Raw genomic sequence first — 22,016 nt, 5'->3', positions numbered from 1 at the left:
TCACATAAGAATAGCCTTACTGGGTCAGACCAATGGTCCATCAAGCTCACCAGCCTGTCCAGGTCCCTAGTCCCTGGCAAAAACCCAAATGTCAACATCTCCTTCAACCTCAGGTTCTCTATACAGAAATACTTCTAAATCTGTCCTGTTTGTTCAAGATATTCACAGTAAATATTCATGAGACAAATTTGCATGCACTGTTTCCACTGTATGCAGATTTCTTACATGCATATTATTTGTGGATATTCTGAAAACCCAACTGACTGTGGGTTTCCCAGGACAGGTTTGGAACCACAGGTTTAAAGAATTAGTTTGTTTGTGACAATCTATTGAGAACATCTTCAAGACGTCGCCTTCCCCATTTTACTAATCTCCTAGCTTTGGCTTCTGAAGCCCTAGCGAGGATGTCAGGTGCTGCTTGGAATTTTCCCAGGTACCAGACAGTTAAGTTTCCTGGGCAGATTTTTTAAAATGGACTGCAAGGAACACTTTCTACATTTCCATCCTCTGTCTCTTGGGTACAGCAACTTTCAGAAATGTTGAATAAATGTGAAAATGTTAACATTCCATCAAAGTTAAGACCATGGAATAAGGACTAGTCAAGTATGCTCATTGTAAACCGTATAGAACTTTACGGCCTTGCGGTATATAAACCGATTATTATTATTATTATCTTATTTTCTTTTCTTAATTTAGGAGCTCAAAATTTGGCATATTATTTTAGGTCTGCATGCAATGAATTCTGCCCTTGGAGCCCAGGAATGTTAAAAATCTAAAGTTTAGCCATAAGGATATGCTTTTACTTACAAGTCTGCCTGCCTCGTTGTTATGTAAATTCATTAAAGCCCTAGCATCATGTCCCGTCTCCAAAGCGTCCACAAACAGTTTGGAAATTCTTTCTCCAAATTCCACATTATCACTGCAGCCTCCCCAGACCCATCCTCGGCCACCTAAAATAAAGTAGAAAACAATCAAGTTTCAAGTTTAATAGATTTTGATTTTTATGCAATATCATATATTTCAATGCGTATTACATGTTTCCAATACATAAAAAGAGAGCAGGAAGTGGACAAAATAAAATAAGATAAGACATTACATACAAATCATTTTGTTCTATTACTAATTAGTACAAACTGGTACAAATGGGTAATGGGAAGAACTACAATTTATATAAAAAAAGTTAAGTTTACAGTAAAATGTGGAGGGTTACAACCCCCCATACCCCCCACAACGCCGGTGCAATCTCTATTAAGTAAACTGGAGGGGCTCTCCAACAAAACCCCCCGTCGGAGCCCCTAAAAACTATAATTTTCTTCGGCGCGCGCCTCCGTCTTGTGCTCAGTTGTCGGCGCGCGCCTTTGTCTTTAGCGGGGTTGTCTATGAACCAAAAGTCCCCATAATATGATATACTTTGCTCTATGCTGTCTGTTGTATTTTGTTAATGGCATTGACTCATTCCCAACTTTGAATACATCTATTGAAAGACAGACTATACAAATGCATAAATAAACTCCAGTGAACTTCAACTGACATCAAAACCCCGGCATGCGAACGATTTATAAACAGTTTCTTTTTTAGAGCATCCTGCATTTTTATTTTTTAAATGTTGCATTTTTAGTACTGACAACCAAGACAACTTTGAAACTCTACAGAAGAGAATATCTGCATAAATAACATTAAAAAAAAAAAAATAACCACAAATCTTACCGACTCGGCCGTTTCGGGAATCATCGCATCCACAGTTATCAAAATCTCCCATGCTGCAGTTTCTGGTAAGAGTGTGCATCACTCCAGCAGAGCTGACGGCGTGCATGAAAGATGTTTCCCGGGTAGCTGAAATGAAGGGATGAGAAAGAAAAATCCCCCTTTGAAACTTAAAAAAATAATTTAAAAAAAAAGCAATCCATCGACATGACGTAACAGGTTTCTGCTCTCTGCTCTAAACAAAAAGAGGCAATTTACAAGGTTTCAGAAAAACTTCCCTAGCAGCAAGAATTGTGGGAAAAGTTTCCCTTAGGCACAGGTCAGTTAGACTAGGGTCCCACTAGGATTTTCAGACACATGGAAATACCAAACTATCCCTCCTCCCCTTTCCTTTTTACAAATTTGTGCTAACGGCTGCCGCTGTAGTAACTGCCCCAAATCCCATTGAGATTTAAAGGGCTTCAGGGCTTTTGCCTCACAGCAACCGTTAGCACAACTTTGTAAAAAAAAAAAAAAAAAGGGGGGTATATCTATTTAGAGTGTAAGCTCTTTGAAGCAGAAAGTTTTACATATATGTTTATTGCTTACTGAAAGTTTCTATACTGCTACTAATGACTGGGGAGTCAATTCAAAGTGGTTTACATGAGCTTCTGTAATGGTGTTACAATACATGAGCTTCTGTAATGGTGTTACAATACATGAGCTTCTGTAAAGGTGTTACAATACAGAGTTAGCATTTTCTGAGATGGTTTTCAATACAGACCACATTTATACCATAGTCAATCATCCTATGTAAATACACATATAATACTAGTTTTGGGTACTATGTTCAACTTGTCCTCTATCAGACTGGTTGACATGAGTGTTGAAATGATAAATAAAATGAATATCGAATAGGTGAAAGAAGGATTTATGTACAACAGAGCATTTTAGAATTTTGGGATGGGCTGGAAATGAAGCAGCAACAGGAGCCCAGACAGGACTGGGGGCAGAAAACAGAGGTTTCCTCCATTCTCCCAGGAATGTCTAGAATGATCATTCCTTATTATGCCCCTCGTTCTCTTCGATCAACATCACTAGACCTATTAACTGTCCCTTCCTTGAAAACTGTGGGCACAAGAAGAGATGACATGTTTTCTGTTATAGCTCCACAATTGTGGAATTCATTGCCACTCTATATCAGAAAAGAAAAAGATCTTATTTCCTTTAAAAAAACTTCTAAAAACTTTCTTATTTAATGATGCTTTTAACAATTAAATTCTGAGACCTGTTAACTTAATCCAGAATTCAATTTTTCCCTTCCTCTTGTTCTTTCCTCTTATGTTTTTTTCTACCTGAGAGAATTGTAACTTTTCCCCTCCTATCCTCTTATATCATGTCTGTCCTTAATCCACATGTATGATGAAATTTGTTAAGTGTTATAAGTATATTAGCTTTTTACTTGTGTTTTAAAGCTGTTTGTCCTCTAAATTGTTGTTTTTTATAAAACTGTTCATCGCTTAGAAAGTTTGTATAGGCGATTCATCAAATGGTAATAAAACTTGAAACTTGAATAGCCTATGAAAAGATCATTCTAAATGAAAGCAGAGAAAACGCAGACTCATCCTTAGACCAGCTGCAGCATCAGTTCTATAGCATTTGATCGTACAGGAAAATGCAGATGGAGTTCGCTATTTCGAGCACTTTTTTTCCCACTGTCGCCTGGAATCTTCACTACAGAAAACCACCAGCAGATAAGTTGTGCAGTACCACAGCGCGATGTTCGTGAATCCAGGACAGGCACAATTTATTGAGAAATACTGTGTACAGGTCTGTCTCGTGGTATCAGCACCTTCTTGTACAACAGGGGTGTCAAAGTCCCTCATCGAGGGCCGCAATCCAGTCGGGATTTTAGGATTTCCCCAATGAATATGCATGAGATCTATTTGCATGCACTGCTTTCATGATATGCTAATAGATCTCATGCATATTCATTGGGGAAATCCTGAAAACCCGACTGGATTGCGGCCCTCGAGGAGGGACTTTGACACCCCTGTTGTACATGAACACAAAAAATGCCAACAGTGTTGATTTTTCACGTTATTTTTGGTTTATGAAACACACATGAAAAGGTCCAAGGATGTTTCATGATTAATTACCCATCTTCCATAATAAAACCCTTATCCGCTCATGCGCAGTTGACATGGCGTGATCTCTGCCGCCGTGATTTCTGCTTCCGTGCCATGTTCTATTTGCGGCGCTTGTGGCGGCTTAAGGTGCATGCGACTGCTTGCGGCGCGTGCAGCTATTTCATCGGCGGTGGCGGTTTGACTCCTACGTTGCCAGGATGCCTTTTCTCACCCCCGGACCAGCAAACACAGCAGCTGCGGGGCATTTGCTAGGCCGGCCCACTTCGATAATGTGAGGTGGGCCAACCTAGCAAAAGCCCTGAGGCTGCCCGGGCTACCGGATGCTAGACAGGGGGAGCAGGGAAAGGAGAAGGTGTACTACTGCACAGGGGGATCAGGTAAAGGGAGGAGGTAAAAGGGGGGAGGTAAAAGGAAGGGAGAAGGCCTACTGCTGGACAGGGGGAGCAGGGAAGGGGTGCTGCTGGACAGGGGGGAGGTAAAAGGAAGGGAGAAGGCCTACTGCTGGACAGGGGGGGCAGGGAAGAGGTGCTACTGGACAGGGGGGAGGTAAAACAAAGGGAGAAGGGCTGCTGCTAGACAGGGGGAGCAGGGAAGGGGTGCTGCTGGACAGGAGGAGGTAAATCGAAGGGAGAAGGGCTGCTGCTGGACAGGGGGAGCAGGGAAGGGGTGGTGGTGGACAGCCAAAAAAAGAGAGAGACAGAAAGAAAGACAGACAGAAAGCGGCCAAGGAGAGAGAGAGAAAGAAACAAAGAATGACAGACACACACATCTATTTTAGCACCTGTTAATGTGTTAATGTTAAAGACTAATGTTAACAACTCTTGGACCAGGGAAGTTCCTTCAAATGAGTTGTGAATACTGAGGACCTTCACTCTCACACAATTTATTTTTGTTAGAGAAAGTGTTAGTGTGGTCACCAATGAATAATATCTCTTTAGTGAGCTCATTCAGAAAGAATCCATTTTTACACTGCTTCACATAGGGCTCCTTTTACGAAGGTGCGCTAGGGCTTTAATGCGTGGAATAGCGCATGCTACATTGCTGCGCGCGCTAGACCTTAACGTCAGCATTGAGCTGGAATTAGTTCTAGAAGCATAGCGCGCGGTGTAGCATGCGGTAATTCTGTGCGTGCGCTAAAAACGCTACCGCACCTTCGTTAAAGGAGCCCGTAGTCTTTCTATATCGGGGGTTTTTTTGGGGGTTCATAGACAACAACGCGGAAGACAAAGGTGCGCGCCAACAACTGAGCGCAAGATGGAGGTGCGCGCCGAAGAAAATGACTGTTTTTAGGGGCTCCGACGGGGGGTTTTGTTGGGGAGCACCCCCAGTTTATTTAATACAAATCGCGCGGCGCGATCTGTATTAAGTAAAGTGGGGGGGGGGTTTCCTTCGGAGCCCTTCGGAGCCCTAAAAACAGTACTTTTCTTCGGCGTGCGCCTCTGCGCTGCGCTCAATTGTCTGCTCGCGCCTTTGTCCCGGCGCGCTTTTGACCTGACACCTTTTTTGTGTGTGTGTGTTTTTGATAAGCTGAGTTGGACATCCTTTGCGGTCAAGATGGGCTTAAATATCCCAAAGAGTTAATTGCGTTATGAGGGGGGCCGCTGAAAAGTTCTCAGCCCATCCGACAAAGTCGGGGCGGTCTCCATCGAGGGCTAGACACGCTAGTCCAGTGGTTTTCCACGTTTTTCGTTCTTTCGTAAAAATATGGAACGAAAAAAGTGGAAAATTGCTGGACTCGGTGTATAACCCTCGATGGAGACCGCCCCGACTTTATCGGTTGGGCTGAGAACTTTTCAGCGGCCCCTCTTTGAATCTGAATTTTAGAATAAATTTTTACAGTGAATTACCTTGGTGGCCTGTCCAATAATGTTCTTTAGACACATTTTTTTTTGTTTTTTTTTTTTTAAATTCTTTATTCAGTTTTAACTCTTGCAACAAGTGTACAAAATTCAATCAGATAATTCGTACAAATCACTTGACAGTCTAACAATGATTGTCAAATGCATATAAAAAAGACCCCCTCCCCCACCCATCCCATTCATCAGGAATAAACCCATTAAATCACATAACATACCTCCCCATCCCCACATTAAATATAGTCCTATGTAATAAAAATGTGTCCAAGGTGTCTAATCATTAGAATATGCAATTAGACACATTTTAAAAAGCCCCCAAATGAACACTTTTTTATTTCAGGATGCTTTTCACATATGATTTTTGAGTGGCCTTAGAAATACTCTTCCTCGTGAAGTCATGTGGTTCAGCGATGCACAATTCACAGCTATTTCTGTCCTTTTTCTATTTTCTTTTTCCTATATAGTTTATCATTGAAATTATGGTTTCTATATACACTGTCCAGAAAGTCATTTAATTGGGCAGCTGAAAAGTTCTCAGCCCAACCAAGAAGAGAATGATGTGGAGCCATGAAATCTACAAGTTATTCCACACCTTTCTGGACCCTTTTCGTTTTCAATGATATGACATGAAATGAAAAGTATAAAATAACTTATAAGCTTCATGGCTCCATATCGCTCTCGTCTCAGTTGGGCTGAGAACTTTTCAGCGGCCCCTCCTATATCAGAGACTAAATAAACTTGAATCTTGAAGATCAGTACACATAAACAGAATCTTGTCGATTATATCGTAGTTGGGTCCCCTAAACTAAGGTATCCTTATTCTAGAAGGGTCATTTCAATATCAATGAAAATTCCCTCTCTCTCACACACTGCATTCTACATTTATTTATTGGGATTTAAGTATTAGTGCTACTAAATGTTATATATTTTATATCATTTCATGGTAGTTCTGTTATTAGATCTATGTTTGCTGATTTTGAGTATTTACATTTAGATATTATCATTGTTATGCTGTTAACAAAATTGTAAGTTTTGTGCTCAAATGTAGCTGCTGTACATTGGGTGAATCTCTTCATAAAGGTGGTTAATAAATTCCAGTAAATAAATACATATTACATACCGTATGCTGGAAGAACGAAAGAAACCATGTAGCATTCCCACTTACCACTTCTAAGCCGATTGTGAGTCGAAAGTTGAAGGGCACTTTCTGGACAATTCCAGCGCTCCCAGGCAAACTGAAATTTACATTCCTCTATGCCATTCTGGGCACCTACTGCTACACTGGTAGAGTATGTTAGATATGCCTTCAATAGAAAAAGAAATAGAAAGAATTTAAAATTTATATGAAAAATTAGTTCTTTTTGGTGCTCGAAGAAATACGACCTGGAGTTCTTTTACCCTATGGATTAGTTTTTAACTTCTGAAAGCATGAAAATTTTCTGACTCAAAATATTGAAACTTACCTTTGGTCCAGTCATTAAGAAGTTATTCACAGACCTAAAATTTAAAGGAAAGAAAACTCATAATTAAGAAAAATATATTAAATGAGGTTTTTTTTTCAGTTGGTTTTTTTCCCTTTTTTTTTTTGCCATCATACCATGCAGAGGTAGTGAAAATGGTACAAAATATCCCCAGGGTGATTAAGTTGAAAAGTTTGGTGGTTCTCATGTCTCCAAATTTCTGTCCAGATGTTGCTTTCTTGAGTTCTGATAGTGAATCAATAGCTCCTTCCTAGGGAACTGGGTTTAAACTGGACAAAATGAGGTTACAGGACAAGAAGCATCTCTGATATTTATATTGTTGAGTTTGGAATGACAGGGATACTATTCCTTTGTTATCCGATGATCCAATGAGGTAAGCTGGGGCTGCCGGCCAATAGGTTAGAAGGCAAGGCACCGCCTACAGCTGCACTTCAAAAGGTGTTGTCACTCTGAGAGCCTCTAATGAATTAGCAGAATCTTAGCTTACAATAGAAAACGTCTAATTATATTAAACATTTTAAAGGATTTAGGTTTTTATTTACTAAGATAATTATCAGCCCCCTCCTTTAGGAAAAAAAAAAAATTATCTCTACTTCCCATCCTGTCCTTTTCTTAAGGGGGTTTGGTTCCATCCTACCTAACTGAGGGCTAGATTCACTAAACCCACCGATCGTGTTTGCGATCCTGTACCGACCCGATTTTCCTCCGACCCGATTCACTAACCTCTGTGCCGATCATCCTCCGATCCGATCCGCGCATGCAAACGAGGAGGAATGGCATGCAAAGTAATAATAATAATCATTTATTTCTGATATACCGCCAAAGCCGTAGTAGTTCGAGGCGGTTTACAACAAAGAAGGACTGGACAATCAGCGAATATAGGTACAGTCAAAGAAAATAGGAAGGTAGGACAGTCTGCGTAAAGGTATAATCTGTGAAAGTAGGTATAACAAAGAGGGGGTTGGAAGTAGGAAGGACATGATTCACAAAACAATTTCAGGAACACCGACTGGGCTGGCCGATCCAAAAACAAGTTACTGCTGAGAACCAGTCGCTTGTGCAAAAACCCTGCTCTCTGACCCGATTCTCTTGCTCTCTGCCACGATTCTGCTTCTCCTGCTCTCTGCCTCGACTCCTTAGTTTTAACCCGCGGTGCAGCCCTGCTTTCAACCCGTGGGTAAAAACTACGGGCTCGCGAACGTTTCCCGCTCTTCCTTCGCGGTGAGCATGCGCAAACCATCTACAGGCAAAGATGATGGTCTGCGTATGCTCTCCGGCGATCCGTGCAGTTGCTGGGGGGCGTGCCTCCAACCGCCCCCATTTGTGAATCAGTCAGCCTGCCTCGGATCGGCCATGGATCGGACAGGTTAGTGAATCTAGGCCTGAGTTGTTTTGTTATTCTTCTAAGCATTACTTGTGAATTTCCAAAGCCTTTTTTGTTTTTCCTCCATCTAAGGGCTGTCGGTACAAAAGATATGATAGTCTTAGGTCTACTCCCTGAGAAAATATGATCATATTACAACTGCCTTCCTAGACTCTCACTGGCTACCTATGCACGCACGAATTCAATTCAAATTCTACTGTCTATTATTCAAAGCATTAAACGGCTCCGCCCCTCCCCCCCCATCTAAACAATCACCTAAACCAGATCCTCACCTCAAGACAAAGAAGAACTCCGAACCCTTTTGCCTTCCCTCCACTCAAGGGCACTCAGCGCAAAAGGATATTTGATAACCTTCTGGCGACGCAAGCAGCAAAACTTAACCACTCCATCTCCAACCTGTTGACGACAACGGGCGACTTCAAAACTTTTCGAAAAGAAATCAAAACCCTACTTTTCAAAAAATGTATCCAGATATCTTAACCCAACCCTTCCCCCTCCTCCTAGATAAATTCTCCCCCAAAGCCTCCACTTAAATAATCTCTTCCTCCCCAAAACACCAACCAAGCAGTCAGATCCCTGAAATGTAATGTAATCTTATTTGTACTCTAACTGTAATCTATTTGTTATATCACACAGTAACGTACAGTCAATTTAATATCCAATTTGCAAGTTCTTCCTGAATTAATCCAGGTACCTCTCCTCCCTTGTAACAAAAAACAAAAAAAACCCAAAACTGTTGTAACTTCACTGGAAATGTCCAGTTAGCTCTTTTGTAATCCGCCTTGAACTGCAAGGTATAGGCGGAATAGAAGTCCCTAATGTAATGAAATGTAATGTAATAAAACCCTCTCTTTTCAAATTGCTTTATGGGACAAGGATTTCAAGTGGTTTAATCATCATCCATTTTTTACCTTCATTATGTCGGCACAATGCGCGGCAGCGGCAAAGAAGGCAAATAGAATGTTGGGCATGATAAAGAAAGGAATCTCGAGTAGATCGGAGAAAGTAATAATGCCGCTTTATAGGGCAATGGTCAGACCTCACTTGAAATACTGCGTCCAACATTGGTCTCCCTACCTAAAGAAGGATATAAAACTGCTGGAGAGGGTGCAGAGACGAGCAACTAAACTAGTGAAGGGTATGGAGAAACTGGTATATGAGGATCGACTTAAAACACTGGGATTGTTCTCCCTTGAGAAAAGGAGACTGCGGGGGGATATGATCGAGACCTTCAAAATACTGAAAGGAATCGACAAAATAGAGCAGAGAAGATTATTTACATTGTCCAATTTGACACGGACAAGAGGACATGAAATGAAGCTAAGGGGGGACAAGTTCAGGACTAATGTCAGGAAGTTCTGCTTCACACAGAGAGTGGTGGACATCTGGAATACTCTCCCAGGGGAGATTATTGCGGAATCGACAGTCCCAGGCTTCAAAAGCAAACTAGATGCATATCTCCTTGAGAAAGGCATATAAAGATATGGTGGCTATAAATAAACCAGGTGTATACCTGGCGGGGCCTCCGCGTGTGCGGATCGCCGGACTTGATGGACCGAAGGTCTGATCCGGAGATGGCGCTTCTTATGTTCTTATGTATTTCACGTTGATTTGTAGCTAGTCTTTTGTAAACCGCATTGAACTTTACGGTAATGGCAGTCTTGAAATAAATTCTTATGTTATGTTATGTTTTTATGTAATGATTTCCACAGAGCGAGTTCTAATATTAAGTGCTTTGTAGACTTGCAGCTCTGTCTCACTAGATACATATAAGACTCTGTTATGCTTCAGTCTGAACTGTGTGGGTTCTTTATTTTGCAAAGCTTTAAGGGATGTGGATGCCCCAGAAGTAGATTTCCACAGGCAGCGATGAGTTTTCCCCCGAGCTGGCCCAGTGTCCATAGGACGGATAGCATCGCAATATCCAATAGAGCCATAAAACCAAAATAAACAGATGTGCAAAAGATGATCAACGTATAAACATACGATCAGTTCTAAAAATGTAATCAAATGGCCTTGTCAGAGCCTGCATCAGGGCTAACTCATGTCTAAGGCTTCTATTGCTAGGTTTTTGTACATTGCAAATCTAGGTGTTTCTTTTCGAGGTAATTAGGAGTTCTAGGACGGGACAAAAATGAAATTTATTGGTGTTTTGCGCTACAAGTACTATTACTGGTATTTTTCCAGTGGAATCAAATAAATTTGTGCAATTTATGTATTTGGGCTTTAGCTCACGCAGTGTATAAATACTGTCTTTCTGTGGGTACAACTAAAGCAGTTTACATATACTATATGTAGGCAATTTTTTTTTTTTGTCCCTAAGGGGCTCATAATCTAAGTTATGTAGATGGAGGAATGGAAGGTTATGCGACTTGTCCAGCATAAAATCTGTTTTACTATTTGGGATCTAGCTAGGTACTTGAGACCTGGAAACAGGATACTGGGCTTGATGGACAATTCTTACGTTCTTATGTGAGCCAAGTATAGGACAAGCAAGCCATTGTGACATCACAGATGCGGTTGGCTTTTAGGCATTGGTGGAATGAAGCATTATGACATCACAATCTCAGCTCTGGAATGCTGCTACTCTGGGTTTCTGCCAGGTACTTGTGTTGGAACAGGATACTGGGCTTGATGGACAATTCTTACGTTCTTATGTGAGCCAAGTATAGGACAAGCAAGCCATTGTGACATCACAGATGCGGTTGGCTTTTAGGCATTGGTGGAATGAAGCATTATGACATCACAATCTCAGCTCTGGAATGCTGCTACTCTGGGTTTCTGCCAGGTACTTGTGTTGGAACAGGATACTGGGCTTGATGGACAATTCTTACGTTCTTATGTGAGCCAAGTATAGGACAAGCAAGCCATTGTGACATCACAGATGCGGTTGGCTTTTAGGCATTGGTGGAATGAAGCATTATGACATCACAATCTCAGCTCTGGAATGCTGCTACTCTGGGTTTCTGCCAGGTACTTGTGTTGGAACAGGATACTGGGCTTGATGGACAATTCTTACGTTCTTATGTGAGCCAAGTATAGGACAAGCAAGCCATTGTGACATCACAGATGCGGTTGGCTTTTAGGCATTGGTGGAATGAAGCATTATGACATCACAATCTCAGCTCTGGAATGCTGCTACTCTGGGTTTCTGCCAGGTACTTGTGTTGGAACAGGATACTGGGCTTGATGGACAATTCTTACGTTCTTATGTGAGCCAAGTATAGGACAAGCAAGCCATTGTGACATCACAGATGCGGTTGGCTTTTAGGCATTGGTGGAATGAAGCATTATGACATCACAATCTCAGCTCTGGAATGCTGCTACTCTGGGTTTCTGCCAGGTACTTGTGTTGGAACAGGATACTGGGCTTGATGGACAATTCTTACGTTCTTATGTGAGCCAAGTATAGGACAAGCAAGCCATTGTGACATCACAGATGCGGTTGGCTTTTAGGCATTGGTGGAATGAAGCATTATGACATCACAATCTCAGCTCTGGAATGCTGCTACTCTGGGTTTCTGCCAGGTACTTGTGTTGGAACAGGATACTGGGCTTGATGGACAATTCTTACGTTCTTATGTGAGCCAAGTATAGGACAAGCAAGCCATTGTGACATCACAGATGCGGTTGGCTTTTAGGCATTGGTGGAATGAAGCATTATGACATCACAATCTCAGCTCTGGAATGCTGCTACTCTGGGTTTCTGCCAGGTACTTGTGTTGGAACAGGATACTGGGCTTGATGGACCTTCGGTCTGCCCCAGTATGGCAATTCTTATGTTCAGACCCAATTCTCCAGGTTCTCAGCCCCCTTCACTAACCATTAGATAAGAATACAGAGAGAGAATTAATGGTATAAGCCAGATTCCTAGCACATCACAGCAGCTGTTTATGTGCCGACGCTGAAAACCAAAGTGAATCTGGGGCGGAGAAGTAGCCTAGTGGTTAGAGCACTGGGAAGCCTGCATCCAATACCCGTTGCTGCTCCTTGGGATCTTGGGCAAGTCACTTAACCCTCTATTGCTGGGCTGCCCAAGTCCAGTCCTCGAGATCTACTGGCAGGCCAGGTTTTTCAGGATATCCACAATGAATATGCATGAGAGAGATTTGCCAGCACTGCCTTCTTGGTATGCAAATCTCTCTCATGCATATTCATTGTGGATATCCTGAAAACCTGGCCTGCCAGTAGATCTCGAGGACCGGACTTGGGCAGCCCTGCTCTATTGCCTTAGGATCAATTTTTTTTCTTCCAGGGGAGGGTTGGTAAAAGGATGAAATCAAAACAAAACTTCCTGGTGCTTAGATGGCAATTCAAGTAATAGGAAAGTAAGGCCAGAACTGGAAGGACTTCTAGGGTCTACGTCAGGGGTGTCAAAGTCCCTCCTCGAGGGCCGCAATCCAGTCAGGGCTTCAGGATTTCCCCAATGAATATGCATGAGATCTATTAGCATACAATGAAAGCAGTGCATGCAAATAGATCTCATCCATATTCATTGGGGAAATCCTGAAACCCAGACTGGATTGCGGCCCTTGAGGAGGGACTTTGACACCTGTGGTCTACATCCCAAATATGGCAAATCCCCAAACAATACTACTGGGAAAATAACTGAACACGCTAGAGTGTAACCCAGTCAAAAAATTCAATATCACAAGCTAAAAGGGCACCTCTTGCAATGCACTCTAACCGCTTCCTTGTAACTGAAGAAGTGCTCAGAACCGGGAATTTATCTGTTGTCATATACTATGGGGCTCATAATCGAAAAGAAAATGCATCTATAAACCCTGCCTAAATCTGCACTTGGACTTTCAAAAAGACAGGTCGTCCAAGTACCGATAATGGAAACGGGTTTTAGACCTATCTGAAAGCAGCTTAGGCCTTTTGACTGCCGCTGTGCGCCCGGAGTGAAAAGGGGCGGTTTTTCGAGGAGTGGTTAGGGCAGGAGATAGGTGGGATGTGGGCCAACCTAGACTTGGTCGTCCGGCAACGATAGTCGAAAGTTTAACAGGTATAAATTCTGGAAGTGACATCAGAGGAACAGCTGACGCTGGTGCGACAGCAACATGGGGGGTTTCTGCTCACGCAAGTAACGCTACAGAGGTATGGGGGAAGGGAAGCGGCACATATGCGCAGCAGTAGGGGAGGAGGGGGCAGGGAAGGAGGGGGGGGGAGTGAAGAGGACGGGTGCCTGTACTCTCTCCAAGAGGGCGTGGGTTCATAAAAAATTATTAAGATGGACTTGGGACAATGCACTGTTTATTTCTAGGATAAGCAGCATCAAATCTGGTTTACTCTTTGGGATCTTGCCAGGTACTTGTGACCTGGGTTGGCCCCTGTTGGACCTTTGGTCCATCTCAATATGACCACTCTTAGGTTCTTATGAAAGATAAGATGGGAAGGACAAAGTCATTGGCATAAATGGGTTGCCAAATTTAAGGCAAATTATATGGACAAGTGAACAAGCGAGCTTTGGAACAACTTTCCACTCTCGCTAAGAAGCTTAGGCCCCTTCTTATCTTTCACGAAGGCTCTGAAGACAGTCTTGTGCGCCAAACGTTTTGGAAATTAATTATTCTACTTTTTCCAAATGAGATTTCTTTGGTTCTGTTCTTTTCTATTACTCTATTCTTAATGTTAACCGAGTTGAGCTCCAAATTGGTTGATGACTCGGAAACACCTAAAAACTTACCTATTCTTGAAATACCTAGGTAACGAACCGGAACATCAACCCCCCTCGTAACATCACCACATACCTGAACTTGCAAACTGTTAACCCCAACCCCTCAATCACTAAATATGAATACTCTATGAACCTACGGAATATTTCTACTTCTGTGTAAACAACTTGGCACTTCCTGGCCTTGCAACACACAAACTAACGTTAACAATACTAATGTTATCAGATATACATTGCTATACTCTTTTAGTCGTTGTACGAGATATACACTGCTATACTCTCTAATTTGCTGTATGTAAAACTTCTCTTGATTGTATTTACAGTTTCTTTTATTGTAAACCGCCTAGAAGTCGCAAGATTACTGGCAGTATATAAGAATAAAGTTATTATTATTATTTAAAAGTAAATTTTAGTTTAGTAATATGTGGGACTGGTTATGTGGCAAGCTAATCCAGAATGAGAAATAATAGGATTGCATTAACATATCCTGATTCACCAAAGTCCCATTGCGTCTCTACTGTTAATAAAAGAGGTGTCTTTAGTCCCAACCAAAGGACTTGCTTACCTTTGGGGTTTTTTTCATGTCTACTGAAGGCAGGAGGAGGAGAGGGGAGGGCGAAGGAGGGAGTTTCTGCTCCTGGCTCCAGAGTTTATTAGCAAATGACCGAAGATGTTTATCACCTAGGATCTCCTGAAAGGGAAACCTGGGGTTAGTCTGGCAAAGCTGCAGACTCTAGTGGGAGAATCCAGAGGGTTTAAAGTAGCCCATTGTGGAGAATGTGATGAATGCAAAATTCTGTTTAATGAAGGTGGTGGAGGGTGAGTGTTAGTGTATTCCTGCAGAGCTAAGCTTCTTCATCTCCACCACTTTCCCTTCACCACACTGTCAGCTAACAAGTTAAAAAAAACCCACATTTAAAAAAACAAACAAACATAAAGCAAACAAAATGCCCTGGATCGGTAGCATGGAATGTTGCCACTATTTGTGGTTTTGCCAGGTGCTGGTGACCTGGATTGGCCACTGAGTGGCAATGTTGTCCGTAGCAGGGGTTAAATTTTGTAATTCCTTCCCTGGTATCCTGAGGACCTGTTCCGACTGCTTATAATTTAGAAAGATGTTGAAGACACAACTGTTTGTGGAGGCTTTTTTTTTTTTTTATATACATACCTGGTAGATTTATTTTAAGCTGTGATTATTGCACTTTATATATAGTGATGGCTAATGTGTAAATTTTTTGAGTTCTCAAAACTATTTTTAGGGGATGAGATTGCTCTGCGATTGCAATGTTATTTGAATGCACGTTGTAAATGTATTGCATGTGAATTATTATGAATGTTTTTCAATTGTTTTAGGCGGTCTAGAAATATTAGAAATAAAATACCCCAAAGTAATTAATAACTCTCAGGAATATAAGGCGTCAAATACCGTTATTGAAATGAGACAAAAGGGTGATAGCTGGAAAGCTCTGTATGCCAATGCCCGTAGTATGGAAAACAAAATTCCAGATCTACAGGCTCTAATGGTAGAAGCTGATTTGAATTTAGTGGCAGTCACAGAGACATGGTTCACAGAGAACCATAGTAACATAGTAGATGACGGCAGATAAAGACCCGAATGGTCCATCCAGTCTGCCCAACCTGATTCAATTTAAATTTTTTTTTTTTTTTTCTTAGCTATTTCTGGGCAAGACTCCAAAGCTTTACCCGGTACTGTGCTTGGGTTCCAACTGCCGAAATCTCTGTTAAGACTTACTCCAGCCCATCTACACCCTCCCAGCCATTGAAGCCCTCCCCTGCCCATCCTCCACCAAACGGCCATACACAGGCACAGACCGTGCAAGTCTGCCCAGTAACTGGCCTAGTTCAATATTTAATATTATTTTCTGATTCTAAATCTTCTGTGTTCATCCCACGCTTCTTTGAACTCAGTCACCGTTTTCCTCTCCACCACCTCTCTCAGGAGCGCATTCCAGGCATCCACCACCCTCTCCGTAAAGTAGAATTTCCTAACATTGCCCTTGAATCTACCACCCCTCAACCTCAAATTATGTCCTCTGGTTTTACCATTTTCCTTTCTCTGGAAAAGATTTTGTTCTACGTTAATACCCTTCAAGTATTTGAACGTCTGAATCATATCTCCCCTGTCTCTCCTTTCCTCACGACTGGGATGCAGTTATACCTGACTATGGACTGTGAGGCGTTTTAAGAAACAGGTTTCAGGGTGGGAATAATCTCCAAGTACCAGACTCTTCGAAGTCCCCTAATGTCAAGTGTTTTGAAGTGACAAGCTGTTCATTAAGACCCCTAGGGAGAGCTCTTCCAGCTCACCCGAATCCTTAGTGGTCAGAGGGGATAAATTAACCAGCCCCGTTGTTTTATAAGCACAGGGCTACAGTGTTTTCCTTGAAAACAGGCCATTTATTTTACAACCTCTATTCCAGGGTAACATAGCTTTTAAAGACCAGTGGAAAGGGTAGATTGAATCACTTGTTCACTCCTTCTAAAAATACTACGACTAAGGGGCAGGCAATGAAGCTACTAAGTAGTAGATTTAAAACAAACCAAAGAAAATATTTCTTCACACAACGTGTAATTAAACTCTGGAATTTGTTGCTGGAGAATGTGGTGAACTCAATTAGCTTCGTAGGATTTTAAAAAGGTTTGGATGATTTCCTAAAAGAGAAGTCCATAGGCCATTATTGAGATGGGTGGGGAAATCCATGGCTTATTCCTAGGATAAGCAGCATAAAATCTGTTTTACTACTTGGGATATAGCTAGGTACTTGGGACCTGGGTTGGCCACTGTTGGAAAGAGGATACTGGGTTTGATGGACCTTCGGTCTGTCAAGTTTCAAGTTTATTAAAATATTTTTTAGACCGCTTATTCTGGTTTCTAAGCGGTTAACAATATACTATTACATAAAAACAAATAATAAATTACATAAGAATGTATAAAAACAGGGATAATAGATAAAAGTCAAAGACGTACAGACTACACAACGATGGGATAGTAGGGAAGAACTACAATTGATATAGAAAAGGTAAGACATAAAAGGATAAAACAAGAGGTTAGGTAAAAAGTAGCAGAAGTTTTATATTTAAATTTAAATTTAGCCCTTAAAAGGGCAATTATTATCCAAAAGCATCTTGGAATAAAAAAGTTTTTAATTTAAATCGTTTTATATCAGATTGGTAGCGCAGATGACTCGGTAAAGAATTCCAGTAGGGCAACTCTTATGTTCTTATGTGAGCCAAGTATAGGACAATCAAGCCATTGTGACATCACGGATGAGGTTGGCTCTTAGGCATTGGTGGAATGAGGCATTATGACATCACAATCTCAGCCCTGGAATGTTGCTACTCTTTGGGTTTCTGCCAGGTACTTGGGACCTCGGTTTGCCACTGTTGGAAACAGGATACTGGACTTGATGGACCTTCCGTCTGTCCCAGTATGGCAATTCTTATGTTCTTATATGAGCCCAGTATAGGACAATCAAGCCATTGTGACATCACGGATGAGACTGGCTCTTAGGCATTGGTGGAATGAGGCATTATGACATCACAATCTCAGCCCTGGAATGTTGCTACTCTTTGGGTTTCTGCCAGGTACTTGTGTTGGAACAGGATACTGGGCTTGATGGACCTTCGGTCTGTCCAGTACAGCAATTCTTATGTTCTTAACAACACCTAACGTATGGCGCCATAATGCAGAATCTGCCCCTAAGTACTATTTTACTTTTGCCCTGTAAATTATGATTTTAGTAAGCTCCTTCACCGTAATGCCTACAGCACATATCAAGAGATTCTCAAATGCTCACGGTAAAATCCGACAGGCCGCTGCTGCGTTCGCTACTGTAACAACTTCAAAAAACGCAAGTCGTTCTTTAAAAAAAACACACATGCAAATGACGTTTGGGGAGAGTCACGGAGGGTCGTGAAGTTTGCACGTGCTCATTGCTGGTGATAGTGAACGGCACCATGCACAGAATAAAAGCACAAAAAAACAAAATCGAAGATTGGCAGGAGGGATGCCCACTCCATCCCACTGCCGAAGCCAAGCAACCCTCCCCCCAAGGCAGTGGGAAAGATGCCCACTCCCTCCTGACACCAAGCAATCCTCACCCCCCCCCCCCCCGAATCCAGCAGTGATTTGTAAAAACACTGTGCCTTGAGGAACTTGTATAGCTGTGAGGAATACTCTTCAGACATGCCCTGCCCATTCTACTTCCAGTGAGAGCCCTACGGGTGGAAGAGCCGGCTGCCAGTCTGCTAGGAGAGACAATCCAAAGGCAAAGACCCTCCTTTCTCAAGCAAGTGATAAATTCACAGCCCCAATGACAAATTCATCTTGCTTTTCTGTTCCACAATAAAACTCCACCTACTCCACCTGGGTTACTAGAAGGATCCTGAGTGGAGGCGGAGTAACTTCACATGGCCTGGATGTTTTAGGGAACTCTTTTAAGTGAGCAAGGACCTTAGGCACGCACAAGAATTGCTGTTTTCATGTGCTGTGACTCCTATTCAACTCGCATAATTGACTCCATAAAATAATCATTTGAGAGTCATATCCAGGTCAAGAACAACTTCATCCCGAAGTGTCACTAGTTTCCAAGAACACATATTATATTAATCGTTGCTGATTCAGAAAGATGGGTCCAGCTCTCCCCTCCCCCCCCCCCCCCACCCCCGGTATAGTCCATAATCATTCTTTTTTCCTATTACAATTGTCGTTCAGCCCTCCTTTCCACTTGTACCTGTATGTTTTGTAATGTTTATGGCTTCGTCATAATCCCCTAAAGTTTTTAAATATTTTTGCTCTCTAGTTTTGTACACCGCTTAGACCAGTGTTCTTCAACCACCCGTCCATGGACCAGTGCCGGTCCACAGAAATTTCCTGCAGGTCCACAGGGCCAGCACGTGCATCAGGCCCAAAACAGAGTTCTTCAACCGCTGGTCCACGGTGCGATCGATGCGGCGTTATCTTCGAGCCAGCTCCTTCTTCCTAACTGATTCGGTGCACAAAGCCACGGGCAGTAACTCCTACGGGCATCCTGCGCCTGAACCGGAAGCCTTCTCTCCGACATCGCAGCGTCAGAGGGAAGGCTTCCAGATGAGGCACGAGACGTGCAAGGTGCAATTAGTACTATTATGGGGGCGGGGTCTGGCCCACGACTTAGCCCAGTGTTCTTCAACCGCCGGTCCACGGACCAATTCTTTTATTTCTGCCGGTCCATAGGAGTAAAAAGGTTGAAAACACTGGCCTAGACAGTTAATTTAAGCGATAGATCAAATTGTAATGAAACTTGGAAACTGGGGCCCTCTGTTATTAAGGTGCGCTAAGTGTTTTAGCGCATGTTTATCAAATGCTAAACGCTAACGCGTCCATAGGATAACATGCACGTGTTAGAGTTTAGCGCTTGTTTAGCGCACGCTAAAAAGCATGGCGCACCTTAGTCAAAGAGGGGGTTGGATTTTAGGGTCCAACATGGTAACTTTTATACCCTTTCCCCCTACCTTGGTGCCATTAAAATACGATGATCCAAGCAAGCGCATATTTAGGTACCAGTCCTTTCCATATGTTTCCTTTGATCCATCTCAGTTCACTAGGGCTCCTTTTACTAAGGTACGTTAGGGCCTGAATGCGTGGAATAGCAGGCGCTAAATTGCCCCGCGTGCTAGACCTTAACACCAGCATTGAGCCGGCGTTATTCTAGAAGCGTACTGCGGGATTTAGCGCAGGGTAATTTCACGCGTGCGCTAAAAAACGCTAGGCACCTTAGTAAAAGGAGCCCCTAGGTTTTTAAAAAAATCTCGAAGATGCCTTGATAAAGAAGGAATGACGTCCTCTAATGAATAGAATTAGACTCTCTCTACCCGGTAAGAGATTACACATTTTCTTCTATGTAAAATTTTTCTTCTATTTTCTCGCTCGTATGTGACCAAATTTTGGGACCAAATTTTTGAGGGCTTGAGATTGATGAAGTAATACTTTATTTGCCTTATAAATTCTTTTGTAATATTTCAACTCATTTGGTTTAAAATTGTGCTTCTTAATCAATCTATCTGTTCAAGATGTTTAATGCTTGGAACTGTATTTTTGAAAACATTTATAAATAAATAAATAAATAAAATATGATGATCCTACGAAACTTTTTTTATTATTTATTTATCATTTTAGAATTATTTATCAAGTATAAACTTGTACAGAAAGTAAAATTTAAGTCAGAAGTACATAACCAATTAATCAAATCAGGAATACAAACTTAGTAATACAAAACCATATTAATCAGAATTGAATCCTCAACATAAAGTTTACTTAAATTTTAACTCAAGTCCTTCACAAACAGATCAAGACGGAACAAGAGCGGATTTAATAATAATAGAAAATAATATATCATAGAAGAATGCCACGGCTAAATTAGGCTGAGCTCAGGGTTCCCTAAAAATACTTCTTATCTAGGGCTAGATTTAATCTTGTTCTTTCTCCAGGTGTGACAACAACAGGAAAGCCGTCAGCTGGAAAGGTTCAAAGAAAACATATTTCTGTGAGGAATATTAGACTATACATTTGCATGGGTGACGTGATTGCTCCTAAGGCTAACACTCCTGGTTAACTTAGCAGGGATTGTAATTTATCTGGTACAGGAAGGTGTATGATGAGTTCAGTTTGCTGTTTATTTATTTATTTCATTTTCAGTCTATGATCATTTTCATTCATGTAAATTCCAGGCAGCGGCATAGCCAGGGTAAGTGGCAGCCAGGGCGGTGGCGCTCCTCCCCTGCCAACCCCTCCTGCCATGTGCACGCCCCCTTTCCCTTCCCCAGTACCTTTTTAATTTTCTGGGTGAGAGCAACAGCACAAACTTGCTGCCCACGTCGTAGCAGCTATCCCTCTAGTCACTTCCTAGGTGCGGGGCCTGTACGTGACGTCAGAGAGAGGCGACACTGACGCAGGCCGTAAGTTTGTAATGCTGCTCACGCAGGAAAAATTAAAGAGGTTCAAGGGAAGGAAAGGGAAGGGGCGTATGCCTAAGAGCCAACCTCACCAGTGATGTCACAATAGCTTGATTATTCCTATACAGGCAGTCCCCGGGTTAAGAACGAGTTACGTTTTTAAAGCTGTTAAGTCGGATTTCTATGGAACTCAGAACTTGCAGATTTTAAGATTATTGCTGCGTCCTTCTGCTCCCAGTTGACAAAAGGGCCAACTGTCCACCAGTGTTCCCTCTAAGGTATAGCATGCACAACCACACACTGTTCTTAATTTGGCCATGCATCATTCCTGAATTTGCTACAGGAGGAGTGTAGGAGTCTATGCCACTGGAAATACCGCTCAGTGAAATAAAATGAAGCCTGAACCGTGTTCTTAAGGGATTCAAGATAAAGTTAGACGAGTTCCTGTGGAACTGGAACATATGCAGGTAGGGCTGGTCTCAGTTAGGGCGCTGGTCTTTGACCTAGGGGCCACTGTGGGAGCAGACTGCTGGGCACGATGGCCACTGGTCTGTCCCAGCAGCGGCAATTCTTATGTTCTTAAAAATGACTCAAATTTCAGGCAGAAGTTTTTTTTTCTGCAGTAGAACATTTTGGGGTGATTTGGCAAAATGTTAAGGGTCCTGGGTTTTTTGGGTTTTTTTCTGGACACCATGTATTAGAGGAAAAAGTCACGATTAGAATTCGCTAACTGGAGTGTTGGTGCCACCTGGTGGTGAGAGAAAAAATCTATTTGAAATAGTCACATTTCTAAAGTAGAGGGAGGAAGATAACTTTAGTATTTGGTTCTGT

General features: G+C 42.1%; 1 protein-coding gene across 2 annotated transcripts in view; it reads right to left on the bottom strand.

The window, feature by feature from the left end:
• The window catches only part of WNT8A (Wnt family member 8A), a 33,335-nt gene that overhangs the window by 1,827 nt on the left and 9,492 nt on the right, over nucleotides 1-22,016 (bottom strand). Inside the window, exons 2-5 of one of the 2 annotated variants that reach the window (XM_033927479.1) lie at nucleotides 7,153-7,186; nucleotides 6,855-6,993; nucleotides 1,708-1,833; nucleotides 808-950 (exon numbers count right to left, since the gene is read on the bottom strand). In XM_033927479.1, the coding sequence (XP_033783370.1) occupies nucleotides 808-950; nucleotides 1,708-1,833; nucleotides 6,855-6,993; nucleotides 7,153-7,167 (423 nt within the window). In that variant the 5' untranslated portion in view covers nucleotides 7,168-7,186. The remainder of the gene's footprint in view (nucleotides 1-807; nucleotides 951-1,707; nucleotides 1,834-6,854; nucleotides 6,994-7,152; nucleotides 7,187-22,016) is intronic. The other variant, XM_033927480.1, reaches the window with a different exon arrangement.

The sequence above is a fragment of the Geotrypetes seraphini genome, chromosome 18, assembly GCF_902459505.1.
Source record: "Geotrypetes seraphini chromosome 18, aGeoSer1.1, whole genome shotgun sequence".
NCBI classification, from domain to species: domain Eukaryota; kingdom Metazoa; phylum Chordata; class Amphibia; order Gymnophiona; family Dermophiidae; genus Geotrypetes; species Geotrypetes seraphini.
Note: the sequence above shows the minus strand (reverse complement) of the source record. Positions and strands in the feature narration are given on the sequence as shown.